This window comes from Dama dama, chromosome 12 (assembly GCF_033118175.1).
Source record: "Dama dama isolate Ldn47 chromosome 12, ASM3311817v1, whole genome shotgun sequence".
NCBI classification, from domain to species: Eukaryota; Metazoa; Chordata; class Mammalia; order Artiodactyla; family Cervidae; genus Dama; species Dama dama.
Window position 1 is genome coordinate 56,351,902 of NC_083692.1, and position 25,239 is coordinate 56,377,140.

Here is a 25,239-nt window from a genome sequence, read left to right on the forward strand (position 1 = left end):
TTGTTGATACAGAAAAAAAAAAAAAAAAAAAATCCTGCACTCTCAAGTGATTGGAATTTTTTCCCACCACATTCCACTTGCATGAGTACAATCAATAAGTAAACACACTTAGATCAGGGTTTATTCTAAAGATAAACTTCTCTCATATGGACTTCTCTCGTTTTTTGACAGCTACGTTACCTTACAACACCCAGCAGGCAAAACACAAAGATCTGAGGTACTTAGATGATTCTGAAAGTGACTTCTGACTCTTCAAAGAAGGGCATTTTATTCCTCTAAGACACTGTCTTTTTCTGATTATAAAAGCAATGTGATCATCTGGACAGTGTGGAAAACAGGAAGGGAAAAAAACGCATACCAAAAAAAATCAAATTATTGTCAATTTCACCATCTCTAGAGAACGTCACAGTGCATGTTTTGATGTATTTCCTTCCAGTCTTTTTTCTGTATGCTTCAAGAATGTATGCATCCATTCATTTAAAAATGAACCGTGAGTAAGCAGGGACAGCAGCTGTGAATCAGCCGCGAAACCTCCCTCCTCCTGTTGTCAGCTCTCCCCACCCCTAAACAACTTATTTGTCAGTGATACAGCCACACATTGTGTAAATGCATCTTGTCTTATCAGTGCTTGTTGAACTTCTACCCTTGGAGTGAGTTAACACTGTCATCTCTGCTTTCCATTTTTGTGCCACAGAGTCAATATTTACTAGCTGTGTTGCTAAAACAGGCCCTGGGTACGGCCTCAACGCCAAGCGTCCCTGTCTAATCTCTGCAGCAGCAGCCTCAGTGGCACCACAGGCTTTACTGTGCCCAGGGCCATGGCACTTGGTGAGTGACTCCTTCCCTGTTGAGCAGGTGGCCTCTGACCCAGCAAGGATGCTTCACTTAATCATAAAGTCACAGGAGGCTAGTGCTGGAAGGCACTTAAACATTAGAGATGGGGAAACTGAGATGCCCTGGGGAGGGAAAGGATTTGCCTAATCACTTACAGCTTTAGAACCAAACCCAGGATGCCTTCACTCCTATACCAGCTCTCTTTGCACGGTCTCATCAAATGCATCAACATGGAGAAAGAGCTGCAGTGGCAGTGGGGGACAGAACCCATTTCATCAGGACCGGAAATTGGGCCAGTGCTGCTCTAAGATGGTCTCTTTCACAGAGGAGTCTTCCCAGGACTGACCTGGTCTCTTACAAAGATGATTCAGGTGATCCTATGGCATCATCAATTCCCTTGCCATTTGCTGGAATTCATTCATTCATTCATCTATTCATATGACAACATTTTATGGTGCCCAGTCTTGGGAAGGTATTACTTGTTTCACCAAAGCAGTTTCATTGGCCCACATTTTCTGGAAGGATCTCTTAGCAGTTATCAAGAGACATACTAAACAACAAGGTCAGGTCCTACTGTATAACACGGGGAACTATATTCAATACCTTGCCTTGTAATAAATCACGAAGATTGTCCAACAGAATGGAATTCTCCAGGCAAGAATATGGGAATGGATAGCCATTCCTTTCTCCAGGGGATCTTTCCAACCCAGAGATAAAACCCGGGTCTCCTGCATTGCAGGCAGATTCTTTACTGTCTGAACCACCATGGATTCCATGGACAGCGGAGCCTGGCGGGCTACAGCCCATGGTGCTGCAAAGGGTCAGACACAGTTGAGCAACGTTCACTTTCAATAAACCATAATGGAAAAGAATACATATATATATATATGGGGGGTGGGGGCGGGCTTCCCTGGAGGCTCAGTTGGTAAAGAACCCGCCTGCAATGCAGGGGACTGCCTACAATACTGGAGATCCAGGTTCGATCCCTGGTTTGGGAACCCAGAGAAGGAAACGGCAACCCAGTCCAGTATTCTTGCCTAGAAAATCCCATGCATAGAGGAGCCTGGCAGGCTACACTACACAGGGTTGCAAAGAGTTGGACACAAGTAAAAATCTAAACCACTATCACCTGTGTGTGTGTACAACTGAATCACTTTGCTGTACAGAAAAGCTAACACAACATTATATATCAACTATGCTTTAAAAATAGAGACTTGTCAGGTAGCCTCAAAGAAGTCTGAGGCTTAAAAGAAATTAACTATAGGAAGGAAATGTAGGAGAACTATGGTTTGGGGGTAGATTGCTGACAGCAGGCCTCTGAAGGAAGTCCCTGTTCTTAAGAGCACCTCAGACACTAACAGGAAGAAGTCAAAAGCAAAAGTGTGATATCAAATGCTTGGAGTGTTTCTGTGGAGTAACAGAAAGAGGAAGTCCTGGGAGCAAGGAGATCTGTATTCACATTCCACTTGCACCACCAAAACGCTGCATGGCCCAGAAAGGGTAAGTAGCTCATCCAAAGTCAAACAGCAAATGGTGGCTAAAGTGGGGCTTGAATCCAGTGCTTTGCTCTAAGTCCACGGCTGATGGCTCAGATGTCACAGATGGATCTTTGCATTTCTCTCATCCTCAGTCTCAAGAAAGAAACAAGCACAACTTGGAACGTCCACAGCAGCTCCTCAGCTGAGATCGGTTGCTGCTCCCAAGGGGAAACGCTGGCATCTGCTCTCTCTGGGCCTAGATACCCTGCTGGGGGTCGCAGGACCAGGCTCAGACACTTCCCGGAGAGGCAGGAGCAGGACAGAAGCCACAGGCTAACACCAGTGCAGGAGGAAGCTGTAATGTGCAGCGACTCTAGCACACGAGAGGGGAGAACAAACGCGCTTTCTGTACAGCTGCTGGGATGTCAACCAGCTCTGCACACTTGCCCTATTCCCCTCCCCCGCCCCCTCCAGGCAAGAAAACAAAGACGGTCCTATGAACAGGGCTGTGATGAAAATAATGCCGCTGCATTTTACCTTCTTCTGGGCTTGGAAACACAAACTCAAGCCCTCGAGGGCTCAGTGCTGGCTGAGTACAGTCTGTGGTTACACCAGCCCCTGTGTTTGTTGAGTGTCTGCTATGGATCCAGCTCTAGGCTAGAGGTGGTGGGAACACTAAGAAGGACAAACTTTGCCCTCTGTCTAAAGGCGGCTCTCAGCCTGGCTCAGAATACAGAATGAACCTCCAGAAAACTTTCTACTTCAGAACAATTATGTACGGGGCAGTAATGGACTAAGTCAGCCACACCCTTCAGTTTCATCTTTCAGCCACTTATCCCTGACTCTGTATCAGACAACTACAGGAAAGATGTGGCTTAGACACTGGCCTCAAAGCTCTTACCTTCCAAGGAGGAAACTAAGATGGCGACAAAAATAGAAACTAAACACATTAGAGACAAACACCATCTCCTCGCACTGTGACCAATACCAATGACTAGTAAAACTTTAATGGTCAGCTTAGACTTTTGTCCATCCCCTGCTTGTTACTCTGGGCTTGCCCACTGCTTCCCTAGCAGAACCTGTCATCCAGTTTCTGGGGGACCCACCTCCACAAACACAACTTTCATTTTCCTGTCCATTCTGGGTGGCTTGAGTCCACACTCACTGCTCAGCCTATTCAAATCCCACCTATTCTTCACTAAGCTCCCACCTCCCGAAATCTTTCCTGGCTGTCCCAGCCCACGGAGGCAGCCACGTTCCGAATCAGTATCATGTGGATTGTCTGCAAGTTCTTTTCACTGCACTGTGTTCTGACAGCTCTTGAATTCCTGCCAAGGAAGATATTCTCATGGGCTGTTTTGTTTGTTTGTGTGCCTCCACAACCTCTCTATAAGTTCCTAGAAAGTATAACCTATATCTTTGCACTCACTCCCCCTCCACCCTTCCCTATGCCCATCAAACCACCTTCTACCCAATAGATGTTTTAATGGGTATTTCATAGAAACATGGCATTTTCTAGTTGAGGAGGGGTGGAAATGGGACTAGGGGGCTAGAGAAGAAGAGAAATTTGATTAATGTCACAGTGAGAAACCAGAATAGAGACCCTGGGAGCCAGGTGAAACTAGAACTCATTCGAACATTTATTGGGCACCTACTATATGCCTATCACTGGGTAAGACACTACGACATGAAACAGAATGACCTCCAGAGCCTATGATCAGAAAGTTCACTTGACTGCAAGTGGCCTTAGGGTAGCTTTTGGTTAAGGGGTGGTGCCAAAGAGGATGGAAGCACACTCACAGGCAAATAATGGCAACTAGAGAATCCATAACATACTGTAGGAATGTAGAACAAGTGCACCCAACCTGCCTGCTGTCCACTTGCCTGTAGCAGTCAGGATAGGTTTCTGAAAGGAAGTAGAACTTGGGCATGGGTAGAAGTGGAGCAGGGCTCCATATACGGGTGAGATACAGATGACACAGGGAAGGCATGCCAAAAGGTGGTCACTGCAACAGAAAGTGAACCTAGAAGCCAGAAGGGAATTAGCTTGTGGAACCACTGCATCTTCCATTCCCTCCTCAACCTATATCAAGCCTCAGACAGGGGTCCTTCAATTGGCTTTAGGCTGATATACCACTGGTCCAGGCAGACAGAGCTTTTTACCCAGTCATCTCCATAGCTTACTATGTTTCTCAAGTACCATTCTGAAAGAAATGATCTTTAATTTTCTTCAAACTTTAAACTTTTAATTCTGTATTGGGAAAAAGCCAATTAATGGGCTTCCCTGGTGGTTCAGCTGATAAAGAATCTGCCTGTAATGCGGGAGACCTGGGTTTGATCCCTGGGTTGGGAAGATCCCCTGGAGAAGGAAATGGCTACCCACTCCAGTATTCTGGCCTGGAAAATTCCATGGACTGTTTAGTCCATGGTGTCGCAAAGAGTTGGACACGACTGAGCAACTTTAACTTTCACTTTTCACACAGCCAATTAACAATGTTGTGATAGTTTCAGGTGAATAGTAAAGGGACTCAGCCATCTATATAGACGAATCCATTCTTCCCCAAACCCCTCTTTCATCCAGGCTGCCACATAACATTGAGCAGAGTTCCCTGTTCTATACAGTAGGTCCTTGTTTGTTATCCATTTTGGGTATGGCAGCATGTACATGACCTTCCCAAACTCCCTAACTATCCCTTCCCCTCCAGACACCATAAGTTCGTTTTCTAGTCTGTGAGTCTTTTTCTGTTTTGTAAGTAAGTTGAAAGAAGTGATCTTGGATCCAGGAGTACGGTCTACACAAATTGGGACACTTCAAGAAATATGGATTGACAGAGCCCCACCCCAGACCTTCTAGATCTGAATCCCTGGCATGTACACATGTGTGCTTGTTTTAAACCTCCTCTGTGATTCAGATATACTGCCCAAGATGACAATGATGGTGCTACATACTTCAGTCATAATCTCATTCAATCCTCTAGAGTCAGGAGAGATCGAAGTTCAAATTCTGGGTGATAAGGCAGGTGGTATGTTCTCTACTTGAAAGATGAGAGAACCAAGGCTCACAGAGGTAAAGCCACTTGCCCAAGGTCACACAAGCAGTGAATAGTAAAACTGGGATTTGTACCCAGGTTTAACTTCGGAGTCTGAGAGACAATTTTTTTTTTTCATTTTCTTTGGGGGTTGGGGGTGGTGGAGGGGGCATGCTACTGCACGGCATGTGGAATCATAGTTCCTCAACCAGGGATCAAATCCACACCCCCTGCATTGGAAGTCAGAGTTTTAATCACTGACTTTCAAGGAAGTCCCCCAAGAAACAAATTTTTGACTGTGCATTGGAGGGGGGTGGTTCAGCTGCCCTGGAGATGGTCCAACCACAGGCCCTCCTGGAAGGTAACAGCACAGAGAACCAGGGGCATTGGGGTTGGAGGGGAGGGTGGAGCCAAACCGGCTTGGCCAGGGCCTCAGCATGCTTCCTGACCAGCAGGGAGCTGAAATCTCAGAGACATGTGTGGACCCCTGGGAGGCTCTTACGTCAGGGCTCAGCTGAGACATCAGAAAGAATTTCATAATCGCAAACTCTGGAAACACTGCTGACTCAGCTGAGTGCAAAGGTGTGTTCTACAATCTCTTTACAAAATCTTTTCAAGATTGCTACCTAGACCTGTGTTTACAAGGCCCTGTGCACGCACAGCCTTACCTCCACTCCAACTGGCATCCCTGCTCTCAAGAGGAGGGGCTGGGTCTTTGTGCCTCTGTTTCCTTTTCTGTAAAATGCGGACAGTGACCTGCCCACCTGCCCACCTACCCCAACGTGGAGGCTCATGATCAAATGATGTAACAGAGGAGAAGCTGCCTGACCCAGCTCCTCCCTACGAGCTCTTCAAAACAAGACCACTGGGCTTCTAGCATCATCCTGCCCATATCTGCAACCATTTGCTGCGTACTTCCCACATGTCAGGATATGCCCCTTATATCTATGCCAGGGAACAGGAAAAGTGTCATTTTGAAAGCTGCTCAGAACTGTTATCCATAATAAGGAAGACAAAAGACTCCATCATGGGGAGGGGTTTGGTCAGAGATGGTTTTTTGTATGGGAAGAACTTTAAAGGGTCTTTGATTCTATGAAAGAGATGCCCAAGGCCCTTTCAGGAAGAGGCTGTAACAAGAATCTAAACTTCCTACATGTGAAAGAATAGGGGGTCTCTTTTAAGGGGTAAGTATAAAGGACAGTAGCAGATTTGGGGCTGAGGTCCTGGAAGACCCCAGCACCGTGGCAGAGGTCAGGAGTCAGAGGAGCAGAGGTGTCTGTTACCCCTCTTTTAAGGCCTTTCCTTCTCTCTGCAGAAATGCCTCTCACTACCCCCACACCTTCCTTGAAACTCGGCTTACCCGGCAACCAGCCTCAGGGACAAGGCAGGCCCTTGGAAACGGACCCGAGTCCATGCCTGAGAGGGTCACAGAGGAAGTGCTGGTTTGTCTTGAAGGAGGAAGGGGTCCGTGAGTCCAAGGTTCTGAGGCATCAAGGAGGGTGTGAGCACTCCCTGGAGAGACCCAGAAATGCAGGGTCAGGAACAGGATTTCCTGTTGCCCTGGAATGCAATGCTCATTATTCTTATTTGGACAGTAAAAGAGAGGATCCCAGGAGGCTGGAAAACAGCCCCGTGAAACAGGGACCATCTCAGGACAAAGAACGGAGCCCAGCAGAGTGAAGCTGCCCGAGGTCCAGCGGGCCACAGCAGCAGAGCCAGGCTCACACCTGGGCCCGGGGGCTAGGGCTCGTCAGCCTCCTGCTCCAAGCCTGTCCTCCTACTGGGGCCCTCCGCTGCCTCTCAGCCACACTTCTTGCCCCTGCCCTGTCTCCTCCAAAAGACCAGTAGGAGTGACTTCCCTGGTGGTCCAGTGGCTAAGACTCCATGCTCCCAATGCACAGGGCCTGGGTTCGATCCCTGGTCAGAAAATTAGATCCCACAGGCTGCATGCCACAACTAAGAACCCAGGGCAGCCAAATAAATAAAAATAAATAAACAAATAACGGGTAGGAGCAATTCCTCCTAGAACCAGACTGCAAACTCTCAGCAGCCAAGTTCTCCTCTTTAGCTGGCGGGCCCTGTGCCCAGGCTGACAAATGAGCCTCACCCCCGAGAGGGGAGGATAATTCATCACCCTCTGGGCCCTGTGGCCAGGCCACCAGGGGCCGGCACCTCAAGATTCAAGAATACGGTTTTGAGGCTAGATGCTGGCAGCAGGGGATGGGGTTGGGCGGGGAAGCAGGGCCAGCCATGGACATGGATGAAGCAGTGAGCACTGGGCTCTCAGCAGATTCCACTGTAAACCAGCAAAAGCGCGAAACAACAGTATCCACCTCCTCCCCTGTTCTCTGGAGGGGACCCGAGGGTCACAGGCAAATAGAAAACCCTAGGCAACTTGGTGCCTCACAGAGAGCACTGAACCAGAAGTCAGAAGTCATGGGTTTGAATCCCAGATCTGACGCTTCCCTCGGCAGGTAAGTTAGGTTCTCCAAGCTTCAGTTTCCTCATCTGCAAAATGGGAGAAACACCTACCACCCTGTAGGGCTGCAAGAGGATTAAATTAGGTAATGTCCCATGAGCAGAGCAGGACCTGCTCTAGAGAGGATGCACGGTCCCCAGTACCCTGAGCTCTCTTCCCTTCTTCCACCCCAGCACTTCCTGCAGGACAGGACAGAACAGCACTCCTGGACATGGACAGTGGTTCTGAAACCAGGCTTCTGGGAGGCTCCTCTCAGGCTGTGAGACAGAGGGCAGGGAAGGAAGGCAGGCGGACCTCTGTTCACCTTTTCTTCCTCCTCTCCAGTAACTGCACCTTCACTTTGATGTGTTTCTATTCTGTCCTCCACCCCAGAAGAAGCCACTTTTTAAAAGTTTTGCTGCTTAAAAAGTAAACGACACTGGAATAGGTCAGGAGCAGACATACTTTTCCCACAAGGGGCCTGACTATAAATATTTTAGGCATTGAGGGCCAAGAATGAAAATCAAGGATATTATATAACAAAGGACAAAATGAAATTTCCATAAAATTTAAATTAATGAAGCTCAAAATATGGTAAGAATTGAGTTTATACTATTTTGTTTTGTTTTCTATATAGGTCTTCCAATGAGAAGAATGAAAATTGGTGTGGGGGTGGGTAACATTCTGTTTAGTTGGGGCCCAGTGTTAGCATTCAACCAACAAGTTTATTGGAACTGCTCATCTGTAAAACCCATTCTTAGCATCAGGGCCCCTCAAAATAAGTGGCAAACTGGATTTGACTGTAGGGCTGTCCTAGCCATTCACCCCCTGGACTACACAAGGTAGGAACCCTTCAGGGTACAGCTGGGCTCTAACGCCTGGCTGAAGACTGCTCTGGGGGCTGGAGGAATGTCCACAAGAGAGACTCCCAAGGCTACTGCAACTTCTCTGTGGGAGGCCCTCACATGACCTCTCACCTGCACTACCAGAGCCCTGGGGCATTACTGACCTGATGGTTATCTGAGGCCCTAACTCCTACCACTGGCCTTGGCTCTTACCCCTCAACTTGATCTCCCCAGCAACAGAGAGTACAGGGAAACCAAACTCTCTCCTTTGCCCTCAAAACACACCTCTCCCCAAGCACTGCCTCTCCCAACAGCAACTCTCAGAAAGCTTTCTTACAGAATCATTGCAGCCGGCTTCTAAAAGTAGAGACAGGGACTTCCCTGGTGGTCCAGCAGCTAAGACTTCATGTTCCCAAAGCAGGGGGCCCAGGTTCGATCCCTGCTCAGGAAACTTGATCCCACATGGTGCAGCTAAAAGATTCTACTTGCTGCATCTAAGACCTGGTAAAGCTAGTTAGCTAGCTAGCTAAATAAGTAAGTAAACAAATAAATAAATGTGGAGACAAAGAAGAGGAACCCTTGGCTGGAGGTCTGGGGCCCCCCAAAGACCTTGAATCCCCTCTACTTCTGGGGGAAGGAAGGCAACACCATCAGCCTCCAAGGGAGACTTCTGTCTCTAGCCCTGATGGGGCCTATTTTCATCACTTTTAAAATAGGAATGATTACATTTGCCTTGCCCACCTTGTGTTGCTATCAGAACATTAAATTATCTATGAAAATGAAATAGAAACACCATGAAAAAAGTTAAAGTAGCAAAGAGAACAAGATCTGGCATGAAGGGAAAAGCACAGAAGACTTCAACCACTTTAAATTCCTCCACAGTGAAAACATTAAGTATTTTCACAAAACCCTTAAGCTACCAAAAATATCCCGAAACAATGAGAGTATTGGCAAAGCCAGAAGGAAATATGCTGGTGACCTAGTAAACAGGTTCAGTATTTCTAGTTTTTACTACTATCAATCAGTCACAACCTTTGACCTGGTATTCTACCCCTGGGAATGGGCTTGGCAGAAATAATGCAGAGAGAGGAAATTCAACAAATACATTCATAGAAACACTTATTTTTAGTTATGAGAAACAATAGGGTGAGTTAAGTAAATGGGGAATGTTTTTTTTTTTTTTTTTTTGGTGAATGTTTATATAGCAGATTAATATGAAGTTAGTGGAAACATGTGGACTGTATCTATTTGTTCTAAAGGGCCAGTATTCTTCAAAATTATCTTGTCATAAAAGCCAAAGCAAAGCTGAGGAACTGTTCCAGATTAAAGGAGGCTACAGTGATATGACAAGGAGATGCAATACATGATTGCCGCTGGATCTTATTCTACAGGGAGAAAAACTGCTCTAAATGGAAAAACTGACAAAATTGGAACAAGGATGATTGTTTAGAGAAAAACATTATATTGGAGTGAAATGTTCTGAACTTGAAAGCTGTAATATGGTTATGAAAGAGAAGGCCCATATCCTTTGGAGATGCATAATGAAGGATAAAAGATAAAGAGGTATAATGCCTGCATTCAATTCTCAAATGGCTCAGAAACAACAGGCGGGTAGGTAGACAGACAAAAAGAAAGAAGGGAAGAAGGAAAGGAGGCAGGAAGGAAGGAGAATGAGGGGAAAGGAACAGGATGAGGAGTAGAGAGTAGGGGGAGAAAGGAGAGGGCAAGAGAGGAGGTGACAAAATGTTAAAAGCTGGTGTGGGGATAAAGGATATATGGGAGTTCTGTTATTCTGCAAATGTTTCTATCAAAGTTGAAATTATTTCAAAACAAAGAAATTTTTAGGCTATATGGACTCTGGATACATGGAAAGGTATCTATAAATCAATGTGAAGTCAAAAAACAACACAACACAAGATGTACATTCTGATGATAAATAAGCAGAAAGGAAAGCACATCCTGTAGATAACAGGTATATGATGGCTTCAGTTATCTCCACACAGAACCTCCCTCCAGCTCTTACAGCTTTCCCATGCAAACCAGCTCAATGAGCGCACTCCATCCACGTGCTAGCTTCTGAGTGAAGCCCAAGCAATGCAGCCACTTTGTTTGAGTGGCTTTGTGCTTTGTTTGCCTGACAATGAGTGATAAAGGCACCTCCCTCTCTCTCCTCCAGGGCCCCTGTCATCCAGGGCCCCTGCAGTTGCCTATCCTCCTGGCAGCCGCAGCCCTTTAACCCTCTCCACATGCCTTCCTGCCCAAGCCTGGACCTGCTGCCTCTCAGTACTTGGCAGAGCCCTGACCTCGAGGTGGTTACGCGTCATCTCCAGAATGAGACCATGCAGAGCCGCCCCACTTAAGGTGACGGCTTCCTCCACTGAACACTTGGCACAAGGTTGGGATCCCTCTTGGGTTCCCTGTTGAGGAACAGCTCATAGTCTGTTCCAACCTTTCATTTTGCTTTTTAATTTCTTTTTAAATATTTATTTATTTGGCTGCACCAGGTCTTAGTTATGGCATGTGGAATCTTTGGGCTTCCAGGGTGGCTCAGCTGTAAAGAACCTGCCTGCAATGCAGGAGATGCATGAGATGCAGGTTCAATCCCTGGGTTGGGAAGATCCCCTTGAGGAGAAGATGTCAACCGACTCTAGTATTCTCGCCTGGAGAATCGCATGGACAGAGGAGCCTGGTGGGCTACTGTCCATAGGGTCACACAGAGTCAGGCATGACTGAAGTGACCGAGCACACATGCACACCCATGGGATCTTTAGTTGCAGCATGTGGAATCTTTCAGTTGTAGCACATGGGATCTAGTTCCCTGACGAGGGATCGAATCTGAGCCCCCTGCATTGGGAATGTGGAGTGTTAGCCACTGGACCACCAGGTAACTCCCATTTCATTAGCTTTTCCCTGTGCCCCCTAATCTCTTATGGGGCATGGACTGAGCCCTAAGTCTCCACTACCCATCACAGTGCCCAGCACACAATGGGTATCTGGGGAGAATCTTTGGACTATGACAATGACCTACAGTGCAGATGTGCACATACTCATCCACACACACTCACTCATCTTTTGGAAACCACTGGCTTGTTATGGCCTAAAAGATTTCCTTGCCACTAACGAACCTGAGAGTTTCCTGCGCCCAGCACAGCATGCTCAGTGTGAGCAGTAAGAAAGTTTTTTGACATGAGTGACCAGTTGCCACTGTAAAAGTTCTCTGAGCCTCAGTTTTCACATCTGTAAAGTGGGAGTGTGATCCAGTTCATATTGTTCTGGAAGATGAGAAGTACTTGGCACAGAAACTGACATGAGGGCATTAGACTCTTAACTTAGGTTGGTCTCTTTCACTTTCCTAGCAGAAGGAAATCTAAGCATGTGTGTGATCAGAGGCACCAGAACCCCATGCCAGGACTTTAGACAGGGCTCCAGCCAGAGAAATTTCTGGCTTTTATTTCTGACTTTCTCTCAGATTTGCTGTGCTGCATGAAGTGGAATTTGCCACTTGGCTTCTCCTTGATGAAGTAGCTCGTCTGTATTTCTTGAGCCAATTACCTAACATTTTGGAGGCTGAACTTCTTCATCTGTCAAATGGGAATAGGAACTACCTTACAAGGTGCTATGAGGGTTAAATACAACAACATGTACCCACTACTATATATAACATAGATAAACAACAAGGTCCTATTGCATAGCACAGAGAGCTAGATTCTATACCTTATAATAACCTACAGTGGAAAGAACCTGAAAAAGAATATGTTTATCGCAAAGAGTCAGACGCGACCGCACGACTAAGCGCACCACGCCATATACACTTCATGCTGTAGCACAGTACTTTCTGATCCTTTGAATCTGACTTTTACAGGTATCTCGTGTAAGTAGAATCAAACAGTATTTGAGACACCATCTGATCTTGACCTTGAAGGAAAAGTTTAATTTTTCCTCCAAGAGTGAGGGAAGACCCAGAGCAGAGAGACGTCACAGAAGATGTGGGGCCTTCTGGCCTCGGCACGGTACTGTCGGGGCGCTCAGGAGAGCAGGTGTGGCCCGGCCTTCGGAGCTGACAGCTCAGTTCAAACACGTGACAGATAGGCCTAATCTCCTCTCTGGGACCCCGGGGCCTGCGCTGCTCCGGCTCCCCTTGGTCTCTGCAACCGGCCCCCAGGAGCTTAGCACTTGGGGGAATGTTAACTCTGGGCCTCAAGCAGACACGAGAGAGGAGAGGATGTGTGGGCGAGAGAAATAGCCAGGGACAGATTAGAAGGTAAGACCCAGAAATAAAAATAGTTACTGGTTAAGGCTGCTAATTTTGTATGGGCTTAAACCAGTCTCCTTAAATGTTTTATTGTTTTTAAAAAAAGCTTTCACCCAAAATAAATCTCATACATCTATATACACTGTTATAAAAACATACTCAATGTATTTCATTGAGAAAAGCAAGTTGTAGATTGTTCTGGTCGTATGACCCCATCCGGGTCAATATACACTTGCCTTACTTAAAGTTCAGAAAGACAACAGAGGACAATAACCATCAAAGTCTACCTGCAGATGTGAGACGTGGAGGGAGGGCAGATGGAGGTTTACTCTAACTTTTCACAACTTTATGACATATGCCATGCATCACTTCTACAATAAATTCTTTAAATTTGAAAAGATATAATAGGGACTTCCCCAGGGGTCCAATGGTTAATTTAAGACTTCACCTTTCAATGAGTGGGGTGAAATTTCCATCCCTGGTCAGGGAACTAAGATCCCACAGGCGTTGTGGCCAAAAAAAACCAAAACATAACAAAGAAGCAGCATTGTAACAAATTCAATAAGGATTTTTAAAAACAGTACACATCAAGAAAAAAAAATCTTTTGTAACAAAAAAAAGAGGAAATAATAAAAGCCCCTTTGCTTCCGAGTTCATCTTGGAAACCCTTTTCCCAAACACAGAGACAGGTAAATCCAAATACCTAATTTTTTTTTTTTTTTTATAGTTCTATAGCTAGATTGTGCTTGAGAACCCAGCCTGGGTACACCTGAGCTCTAAGTATTTCCTGGAGGTTTTTCTTTCTCTCCTAAAAGAAGATGCCCTAGCTAAGATGCATGTGAGGTGGGTGATCTTAACCATAGAGGATCTCATCAGGAGACTCAAGTCCGGCAGGCAGCTTTCCCAGGGAATTCCTCAGCCTGTTGACAAAGGATGAGGCTTCAGAGGAGTGGCTCCTTATGTAGCCAAAGGCTCCTGTCCCTATAAAAGGGGCCCCTGCAGGCTAAATGCCTGGCAGCATGCCTGGCACACATGAGCCTCCTGTACATATCAGGGCTCTGGCCACTCTCTTCACCAGGGGAGCCAGGGAGGGGATGATGGGAGGAGTGGGGTACTGGGCAGGTAGGCGCCCTGAGAGAGGTGAGGGCTGTAGATAAAAGTTGAATTTATTTACATATACAGACGTTTTCCTCTGTTTTACTTAAACTAGCACAGTGGAATTGAAAATCTTCTTTCACCTCCTGCATTTCTGGCTCTGTGACTTTGGACAAATCACCTCCCCTCTCTGGGTCTCACTTTCCTTGTTTATAAAATGGAGATCTGGATTAAATTCTTGTTGAGGTTCAGTTCAACAGTAACATTTTATGATTTTATGTTCATGCAATAATATTGGGTTGGCCAAAAAAGCTCATTTGGGTTTTTCTGTAACATCTTATGAAGAACCCAAAAGAACTTTTTGGCCAACTCAATGCAATAACGCAAGAAAAGTAATATCAACATAGAAAAGAAGAAACCATTGATCATTTTATGCTGCTTCTATTAAATTATCTTGTACCCCTAGACACACAGTAGTCATCACTGGCCCTGTCCACCAGTGCCCTTTCCCAGGGAACATTAATCCTTCCCAAATACCTTCCCTTCTGACTCTGCTACCTGTCCCCAAGGTCAAACAAAAAAGACTATCCTACCAAATAATGCCCCCCCTTCCCAAAAGCATTCAAATTACAGAAAAAATAAGTTTGTGTTTTGTGGGTCCTTATAATGTGGTGGCCAGAGCTGTAGAGGAGTCAGATCACCAGTTTCCACCCTCGTCTATTGTCAGGGAATGTTTAACAGGAGGATTCCTGTGTGCTGTTTTCTCTCTGTCTTGAGCCCTCTGTTCCTTATTAGTCCCTGTCAGGGGTGAGAGGAGCAGGCAAGCTGCTCACAGGACTGAGATCTTAGAGATAGGATGCTTGCATAGGATTTCCTTCATTAGCTTTTCCATTTGGTGATAGGGATTATTTATGACCCTCTTTTGATATTCTGGAGAAGGAAATGGCAACCCACTCCAGTACTCTTGCCTGGAAAATCCCATGGACGGAGGAGCCTGTTGGTCTACAGTCCATGGGGTCACAAAAGAGTCGGACTAGACTGAATCACTTCACTTCACTTCACTTTGATATGGATCGCCTTTTGGCCTTATGGCCTCTATTGCTCCTTGTTTCCTTGGTAACTTGTGAAGTCTGGTCTCTTGATCTTTATCTGAAGAGGCTACCTTGTATTATGGTATATATACTCTTACAGAATTCAATAAAGCACCCTTGCTCCACCAGAGGCTTGGGTCCCCGTGTCCTTCTCTCTCTCTCTATCTCTCTATTTCTGGCTGATTCCCTGGAGCGCAAAGGCTGGCTGTGTAACCCAGGGACTATCAGCCTCTTTCCGTCTTTCGCTTTCTTATTGTCTACTCTGGACCGCCAGGTTCTGGTCTACTAAAGGAACCTAACAGTCTATCACCCGTTCACCATGTGACCTTGGACAAGCCACTTCCCCTTTCTAGTCTTAGCCTCATCTTTCTGACGAGGAGTTAGATGGGTTTCTCTTCATGAGCCCCGCTCAACCCTACAGTGGCTACCCAGGCTGGGAGAGACCGGAAACTGCAGGCCAGCATTTCTCCTACTGCTCCCAGAAACAGCCAGCCACCTCCGGCATCCCCACTAGGCTGGTGCCAGAATGTGAGCCAGAAAATCAAGTGAGGTGTGCAGGGCCAGACAGGCCCCAGCCATGCCCAGGACTCTCAGGCCAGATCCAGATCCAAAGCTGGATTCTTCAGCTTTTCTCACAGATGTTGTCTTCTTTTTAAGATAAGGGCATACTGCTGCCTAGTCTCAGGAACTTTGCCAGGATGGGAGTGGGGTAAGGGGAACCGAGCTTCTGATCTGGTCCAGCCAAACTTGCCAGAATCCCAGTTCCTTTTCCTCAAAAGGGAACAGAATTGGTCTCAGTGGCTGTGGGAAGCAGAAACACAATGACCTGGGGATGAGTCAAACAACAATAGCAATAGTCATCCTTCTTATTTGCCCAGCAGTTTATGTCTTTATCACAGTGGATCCTCACCTGCATGTGTGAAGTAGGTGATACAGATGCTTTCACCCCAGGTTACAGATGAGGGGGACTGAGTTCCAGACAGGGTACCAGAGAGCTATGGGTTTCGTGGCTGATATACACCCAGACTAACCTTCCAGAGGCATCAGAAACATGCACTTCAGGGGCCAGACAAGGGCAGGGAGTGCAGTTAAAGATTCCTTGTTAAAACAAGGCTTCAGTTCAGATACATATACATATGGGAAAATGTACATATATAAGTACGGCCTAACTATATGCATGAAATGAACACATCAGTGAAATAGGCATCCGGATCAAGAAACACAACAATAGCCTCCCCACAGAAGTCCCTCCCACGTCCCCTTTCAGCCACTAGTCCCTCAAGAATAACCACTATTCTGATTTCTAGCACCAGGGATTCATTCTTCCTGTCTTGAACTTGACACCAAAGGGATGATATAGTATGACTCTTCTGGGTCTGCCTTCCTTCATTCAAGATGATGATTGTGAGCTTCACCTGTCATTACAGGTAAAAAATGAAAAGCAACTCTCACTCATTTTCATTTTTGCATAGTAAGGACTTAATGAGGAGCTAACCTGAATATTCACTGAAAGGACTAATGCTGAATCTCCATTTTTTGGTCATCTGATGCAAATGGACGACTCATTGGAAAAGTCCCTGATGCTTGGAAAGATTGAGGGCAGAGGGAGATGAGGGCATCAGAAGATAAGATGGCTGGATGGCATCACTGATGCAATGGACATGAACTTGGGCAAACTCCGGGAGATGGTGAAGGACAGGGAGGCCTGGCATGCTGCAGTCCATGAGGTTGCAAACAGTCAGACACAACTGAGCAACTGAACAACAAAAATCAGTGAAACAGCTCTGAGTCTAGGCAAGAGCAGAGAGCTGAAGAAGGTTTACACACTGCTCCTCCCAAATGTAAGAACAACCCCTACTGCTATTCCTCCTGGGAGACCCCCACTGTCCTCCCAGGGGGTCCAGAGGTGGGAGATGGCGTCTTGACATTCAAACTTAAAGGCAGTTTAAGTTCAAAGGCAGAAGTCCTACTAGGTGTTCATTCAACACCTAGTACTCAGCTCTGTGAGGAACCCTGCAGACTCAGCATCCCATTTCACCCCTATAATCATGAGGTAGCTACTGTTACTATTTCTATCTTATGGGTAAAAAAAACAAAACCCAAAAAACTCAGGGTCAGAGAGGTCAAGGAAGTTGTTCTAAGGTTGCACAGCTAGGAAGCACACAAACCTCAAACTGTCCATGTTGGCAGGAAGCTTGCAGACTGGCCTCTAATTGCATATCCAACCTCAGCTAGCACTGCCGGTCCCAGCTCATGTTCCATGGCCACACAGGCCTCCGGCCAGAAACTCAGGGCCCAGGCTCTCCCCACCTCAGGGCCTGTGTCCAGGCTGTTTTCCCTGCCTGCACACTTATCCTCTGCCACTTCCTCAGAGCAGCCTCCCCTGACCACCCAGTCCCAACTATGCTCCCCATTCTCAGTGTGGCCCACTCTGTCCTTTCACAGCCCACCATGCACTCTGGAGCGATGTGTCCTTTTGCAACCCCTCCATCATGTGTTCAGTGTCTTCCTCCACCAATGGAACATAAGCCACTGGGGGACAGGAATGGCTATTTTGTCACTGCTTCAGACAATGCCTGGCACACAGTGAGCCCGTGAAGAAGAGGGGAAGAAAGACAGATTGGGCTACCCCTCTAAGCAGCTCTAGTTCCAGCCTGTTTACAGCCCCAGGCAACATCCTTCCTCTCTCTGAGCCTCGTTTCCTCAACGGTCAGATGAGGGGCTTGGAAGAAAGACCTCTACAGGCCTTCCATCTCACCTGACCTCTAGACCACAAATCCTAGGACAGCAAGCCATGAAAAATGCCTTAGGCCTCTGCTGTCTTTCACTTGCCCTGTGTCCAGCTAGCGTCTAAGGAAAGTTTCAGGTTGTGTGTGGGGTAGGGGGCAGTGGTCCTCCAAGGCTCCCCAGGCCGTGAGGTACATGTGGCCTTCACACCCTGTTGTAGTAGCCCAGAAACATGAGGTCTCTTCCAGTTCTAATATCTCGGATGTACAGAGTCGGGGAGAGACAGAACTAAGAAGGAATGATAGATGAATTCCACAGGAAACTGCTGCTACTTCCTTCTTCAGAGCCCAACACCAACAACCCATCCTGACTTCTCAGTTCTCAGCCCACCCGAGATAATCCCAGTCAACACTGCCCTTGTTGTGCCCACAGCCACGGCCAGGCTGGAGCTCCAGGGGCAAAGACTCCATGTGTCATGCTCATCTCTGTACCTGGAGCACTTGGCACAGACACCCACACACAGGATGTGGCCAACACAAGGCCATCGAATCAAAAGCCACTGTAGAGGACCCCCCCAGTGGTACAGTGGTTTAAGTCTTTGAGCTTCCAATGTAGGGGGGTGAAAAGTTATGACAAACCTAGACAGCTTAATATGCAGAGACTTCACATAAAAAGGTCTGCAAATTAAAAAGCAGAGACATCACTTTGCCAATAAAGGTCTGTATAGTCATAGCTTTCCAGTAGTCATGTATGGATATGAGAGTTGGACCATAAAGAAGGCTGAGTACTGAAGAACTGATGCTTTCAAATAGTGGTGTTGGAGAAGATTCTTGAGAGTTGCTTGGACTGCAAGCAGATCAAACCAGTGAATCCTAAAGGAGATCAATTCTGAATACTCATTGGAAGGACTGATGCCGAAGCTGAAGCTCCAATACTTGGGCCACATGATGTGAAGAGCCAACTGACTGGAAAAGACACTGATGCTCGGAAAGACTGAAGATAGGAGGAGAAGGAATAGAGGATGAGATGGTTGGATGGCATCACTGACTCAATGGACATGAATTTGAACAACTCCCGGGAGATGGTGAAGGACAGGGAAGCCTGATGTGCTGCAATCCATAGGGTTACAAAGAGTTGGACCCAACCGGGCGACTGAACAACAAGGTGACTTCCCTCGTGGTCCAGTGGTTAAGTCTTTCAGTTTCCAAAGTAGGGGGTGAGGGTTCGATCCCTGCTCAGGGAACTAAGATCCTACATGCCTTGTGGCATGCCCAAAAGTTTTGAAAATTAAATTTAAGAAGACACTGGAAGGGCCTTCCAGGGTCTGTTGCTGAGGGGTCACTTTCTCCCTGACATCACAAGTCAGGAGAAGCACCCAAGTCAAAGAGAACCTCGCTTCCCACTCAGAGGCAGAGTCCAGGTGACCACCGCCCTTCAGCCTCTCCCCAGCCCTTCCCAGGTTCTGGCCTGCCAGGGGCAGCGGTTCAGACAGAATGCTGAGGAATCTCCCCTTCGAGGGTCTCTGTAGACACTTGCTCCCTGACCTAGGCAGTCAGCCAGGACAAGCACTTCCTGAACTTGAAGTGCACTTTCTTTTTTCTTTTTTGGCCACGCCACGTGTCTTGCAGGATCTTAGTTCTTCGTTCCCCTACCAGGAGCTGAACCCAGGCCCAACAGTGAAAGTGCCAAGTCCTAACCACTGGACCACGAGGGAACTCCCGTCACTGCACTTTCTATTCTTTACTGACTAAGGCTCCTCTGGTAGCCTTTTTGTAGTTTTTCTTCAAAAATAAAAGTACCCAGTGACCCAGTTTCTAGTTATCCATCTTAAGGAAACAATCAAAAACAGGATCAGAAATTTCTGCTAAGAGATGTTCATTGCAACTTTAGTAATGAAAATTTAAAAAAATGGAAACTGCCTATTTTTTAAAGTAGGGGAAAAGGCTGAATAATTGAGGCATGCATGTACAAGGGAATGTAAAATTGCATTAAGATATTTAATGACATGAGCAAACCTGTATAATACATTAAGATGTAATATTCAAAGCTGTAGTGGACTTCCCTGGTGGTCCAGGGGTTAAGACTCTGTGCTTCCACTGCAGGGGGTGTGGGTTTGATCCCTGGTTGGGGAACTAAGATCTCAAAGGCCACACGGTATGGCCAAAATTTTTTTTTAAATTGTGGTAAAACACTAACATAAATTCAATGTGATCCTAATGCTTAAAATAAAAGGAAGTAAATATATACATATAATTGCAAAAAATAAAGAAAGAAAGATAAAAGGAAGTAAAAGAATGAGTCCTGACACAAGAGCTTTATAAAGGGAAAGGCTCCTGTTCACACCACGGATACAGTGAAGGCCCTGAACCCCCCGGTTTTTACTCTGCTGGGTGTGTGGAGGGATGGGGCTGGGTATACTATGAGCACATGTGAGTGTGCAAGAACCATGTGCATCAGAGAACATGACGGGCATGCAGGTACAGACTGGACTGGACAGACCTTGGCCATACCCCTTGCTGGCTGAGCAACTTACAGCAACTTTCTTAAACTCTTTAGAACACAGTTTCCTCATGAAAAACAAGAGTAAAAATTATTCCCATTTTATGAATTGTTAAGAGACCCAAACTCCAAGACTGGTATTCTGTAATCATTAAAACACCACCCGGATACTAGCTTTGTATAAATGAGAGACAAGGAAAGAGCTTCAGAAAATCTTCATTTCTCTCCAGACAGTAATTAATTTCAGATCTGAGCTTATCCCTGTCCGTTTTGTGGGTTTAGCAAACCTGAAAATGCACCCAATAACTCAGATCCGACGAAGCTTCACAACCAGGCTTGCATGGCTTGTCACTCGATGCAAAGCTTTTTTCAGGAAGATGATTTCACCTTCTATTCAGGCTCTGAGTTTACAGAACAAAACCCGAGAGCCGCGGAGAATCCCAAGTGGGTTTCAGAAAAGAACCAACGGGTCAGATCTCAGAGCCTGGGGAGGGCTTTGGGAGCAAAGCAACAGATAAAACAAGAGTCATTTAGATTCGCCATAACTGTCAGTCGGGTTATACTGAAAACAGGGAACTCAATAATTCTAGTCCCTTCTGCTGCAAGTCTTTATATCCAGAGAGAAGATTACTTGCAGAGGTGCGCAGGACAATGAATCACCCTCTGGATCGTTTGTAAAGATTTCCACAAGCCCTGTGACAAGCCTGTGACCTATAAGATCTACCGATCAGTACAACTCTCACAGCCACTTACCTCCCCAGCTCCTCCCCAGCTCCTCCCCGATGTCATAAAAGTCCTCCACCTTCTGCTGCTTGAACGTCTCCATGTTTGGGCTCTTCATCGAGGCCTGGAGCGTACAGCCCTGAAACAGGAGAAATCCGGAGGTTAGGACAGATGTGTCCATTGGTACCAGTCTGACTCTAGGCCCCAACGTAAATGGCTAAAACTCAAAGGGTAACTCACAGCCCTCATTCCTCAAGAACAGGCTCGATCGAGCCTTTCCTCAGGACCTGTGATCAATGATGTATGATTCTTACTTGATTTATATTAATCCAAGTTTGTTAAGGAGACAGATCTGCTCTGAACATGTTCAGAGAAAACAGAGCCATGGGCAATTTGGGCACTTTGTTCTCACGAAATTCAGGTCTACTAAGAAAAGAGGCATCTGTGATGCAGGAAAAAAAGAGCCCAGTTTTGAGTCAGAATAAGTGAAACTTCCTGAAAGAGAAAAACAAATGTTCTTACCAAAAAAAAAAAAAGGATAAATGTGCCCGAGGTGAGAAACTTGTTAATTATCTAGATGAAGGGAATACTCTCACTATATATAAGTGTATCAGATCACCATGATGTACATTTTAAATATCTTAGAATGTTATATGTCAGTTATAATTCAATAAAGCTAAAAAAATAATTTAAAAAAAGTTTCAGGTTCAAGTCCCACTTTTGCCTAAGTCATTTAAACTGCACAGTCTTAACTTCCTCATCTGTAAAAGGGGTTAATACTGTAAAAACCACTGCAAATCAGGATATTATTTTATAAACTACAAACCGCAGTAGAAAGGTAAGGGATTATCATGACCTCAACTCCCTCAGGGGCTGTGCCACCCAATTTCAAGTCTGAACTGATTTGCAGTTCACTCATCGCCCTAAGGGAAAGATTGGGGAGGAGGTGTGACAAATAACAATAGGCACCAGGAGTCAGAAACCTGAGGTTCTAGCTGCAATTCTGCCCACAACTAGCTCTGTGACTTCATCTCCTGTCAGCGGGAGGCCTGTTTCCTTGTCTGTAATGCGGCGCTAACTCAGCCTGTCCAGTGCACCTTAGTGAGAACCTCAGGACAACGCTGAGCCACGCAGAGCATCACCACTCCACAGAAGAGGCCGTCTGCATCCTCCCCTGGGGTCCTCCTGCCCCAGGGAGCCCCCTAGTCCCGGGACAGCCACATGCCACGCTGGATAGCACCCTAAGGGCAGGGCCCAGGACACAGTAAGCACAACATAAAGATAAAACCAGCTACCCATGAATACATATACACAATGGAATATTACCCAGCCATAAGAAGAAATGGAACTGGGTCATTTTTAGAGATGTAGATGGACACAGAGACCGTCATACAGGGTGAAGAAAGTCAGAAAAACACATTTTGTCTATTAACACATATATGTGTGTGGAATCTGAAAAAAAATGGTAGACTATCTTATTTACAAAGCAGAAACAGAGGCAGAGAAGTAGACAACAAATACATGGATACCAAGGTGGAAGTGGGGGATGGGATTAATTGGGAGATTGGGATTGACATATATACATTAGTGATAGTATATGTAAAACAAATAATTAATGAAAACCGACTGTATAGCACAGGGAACTCCACTCAATGCTCTGTGGTGATCTAAATGAGAAGGAAATCCAAAAAAGATGAGATTTATGTATACATATAGTTGATTCTCTTTGCCGTACAGTAGAAACTACCACAACATTGTAAAGCAATTATACTCCAATAAAAATAAGAACAAATTTTAAAAACAGCTACCTGTGGAGTCATTAGCAAGAGTCATTAGCAAAGGGTTCTCAGAGTTCATTTTGTCTGGCACTGGCAGCTTTTCTTCTGCCAACCAGATACCAACCATGCCCAGGCCCTGTGAGCCCCAAAATACTGTTTTCACCACGCTGGGTAGAGGCACCATTACATAAGGGCACGTCTCATCAGTGCCAAGTGGCTGGAGCTGTCCTAACTCTCAGGTGATACCTATATTTCAGCCTCTTTCCTCTGTCCCCTACAAACCAGAGTTCTGGTACCAAGATGCCACCTGCCTCTCTCCCTTCCACCGAGGCACACATATCCCTGAAGACCTCCAGGTGGAACTGGCCTGGCTCCCAAGTCTTACTCTCAGGGTCACCTGCAAATCTCCTCCTGCCTGTCCATCACAGAGCCTCCTACTGACTTGGTCTTCACTCTGCTCAGCCAGGGCCTGCCAAGTACAGAATCCTGAAAGGAGCAGGATCCCCAGTCCTCGGCTAGTCTGAGTGTGTATCAGTCACAAGACCCATAGCAGTCGGGCTCCCTGTCTGGGACTCGGTCCCCCTTCTCTGTAACCTGGGGTGAAAGCATCTGTATCACCTACTTCACACATGCAGGTGAGGATCCACTGTGATAAAGACATAAACTGCTGGGCAAATGAGAAGGATGACTATTGCTATTGTTGTTTGACTCATCCCCAGGTCATTGTGTTTCTGCTTCCCACAGCCACTGAGACCAATTCTGTTCCCTTCTGAGGAAAAGGAACTGGGATTCTGGCAAGTTTGCCTTGACCAGATCAAAAGCTCAGCTCCCCTCACCCCCACCCCCGTCCTGGCAAGGTTCCTAAGACTAGGCAGTGGGTGGCAGGACTGCTGTCTGTCAGCTTCTTTTTGCTGCAAAACTACTTCCAAACAAACCATTTGAGCCTGATCCTGGGGGTGGATGTAGGAGTGGCTACTAATTTCCCACAGCTAGATGAAAGCAGAAAACTTCAAAAAAATTCTGTTGGCAGATACCCTGAGAGTGGTCCCAAAAACAGCTAAGATCCTCCTTGGCTAGAGGCCAGCTGCATTTGCTATCAGGAGCTCAGCTGGATTTGAAACTGTCCCGCCTCCCCAGCTCCACCATGAGCCCCTGCCCTGTGCTCACATCCTGGGTGACCCGAAATGGGGGCCTTGGGAGCCAACTAAGCTCAAACTAGGCCCACCAGTTTGGCCCCAACTCACCATTTCGGCATAGGCCCCTCCCCCACAAATCCTCTACTATAGCCCCAAGTAGACTTTTCCCAGTCCTCCAAAACTTTCACCCCTGCTACACCCCAGCTCAAGTTGGGCCCTTTTCATGGCAGAAGGGATGGATGGGGGGAGGGCACCTGGAGAGCCCTCCAAGTAAAACTCTTCCCTTCCTGCAAAGCCAGGCTCAAATGTTACCATCTCTATGAGCCTCCATGACTCTTTTCCTTACAAAACAGATGAAAAATTCTTCTTCTCTTTAAATTCTCACAGAGGCCTCTTTACAGATTTTTAGGGTTAGAGTTTACCATGGTCTGGTTCATATCATAATCTATGTCAATGTGTAACCCAAAGGGAGAAAGCACAGACTGCACAGGCATACAGGCCTGGGTTTGAATCCCAGCTCTGCCGCCTACTAGCACACACAGCACGGTACAACTTTTCTGAGCTTCAAATTACTTACATAGAAAATGAGTCTAGAGACTTCCCTGGCGGTCCGGTGGCTAAGACTCTACACTCCCAATGCTGGGGGCCTGGGTTCCATCCCTAATCAGGGAACTAGATCCCATATGCTGCAACTAAGAGTCTGCATGCCACAACTAAAGATCTTGAGTGCCACAACTAAGACCCGACACAGCCAAATAAATATTTTTTTTAAAAAGGAAAAGAAAGAGAATGAGTCCAGACAATGCCTAGTGTTAGTGAATATTTGGAGAACTCTCAAACACTGCTTAGGAGAGTATTCACTAGGACAACTACTTTGGAAAACTCTTGGGCAGTATCTATGGACATCCTTAAGAGAAATGCATGTAGATGGTTTCCAAAATGGTCCACATTAGAACATTCACAGCTGCTCTATTAGTAATATCTAAAAATTGCAAACAACCCAAATAGCTATCAAGTGAAGAATGGATAGAGTTATACCCATACAATGAAATTATTATATAACAATAAGAATAAATAAACTACTGTTGCCTGCAACAATATGGATGAAACTCACAAACACAGTGTTGAATGAAAGAAAACAGACACAAAAGACCACAGACTGTGTGATTCTCTTTTAGGAAAAACAAAACCATGGTGCTAGAAGTTAGAATAGTGGTCACGCCTGGGTCAGAGATTGTGCCTGGAAGGGGACACAAGGAGTTTTTTGAGTGCTGCCAATGCTGTTTCTTGATGT

At 46.2% G+C, this 25,239-nt stretch overlaps 1 protein-coding gene across 1 annotated transcript in view; it reads right to left on the minus strand.

Annotated features, from left to right (window-relative positions):
- LOC133066834 (serine/threonine-protein kinase H1-like) overlaps window positions 1-25,239 on the minus strand; it is a 102,555-nt gene that overhangs the window by 73,020 nt on the left and 4,296 nt on the right. The window contains exon 2 of the mRNA XM_061158238.1: window positions 21,062-21,170. Within this exon, the coding sequence (XP_061014221.1) occupies window positions 21,062-21,170 (109 nt within the window). The remainder of the gene's footprint in view (window positions 1-21,061; window positions 21,171-25,239) is intronic.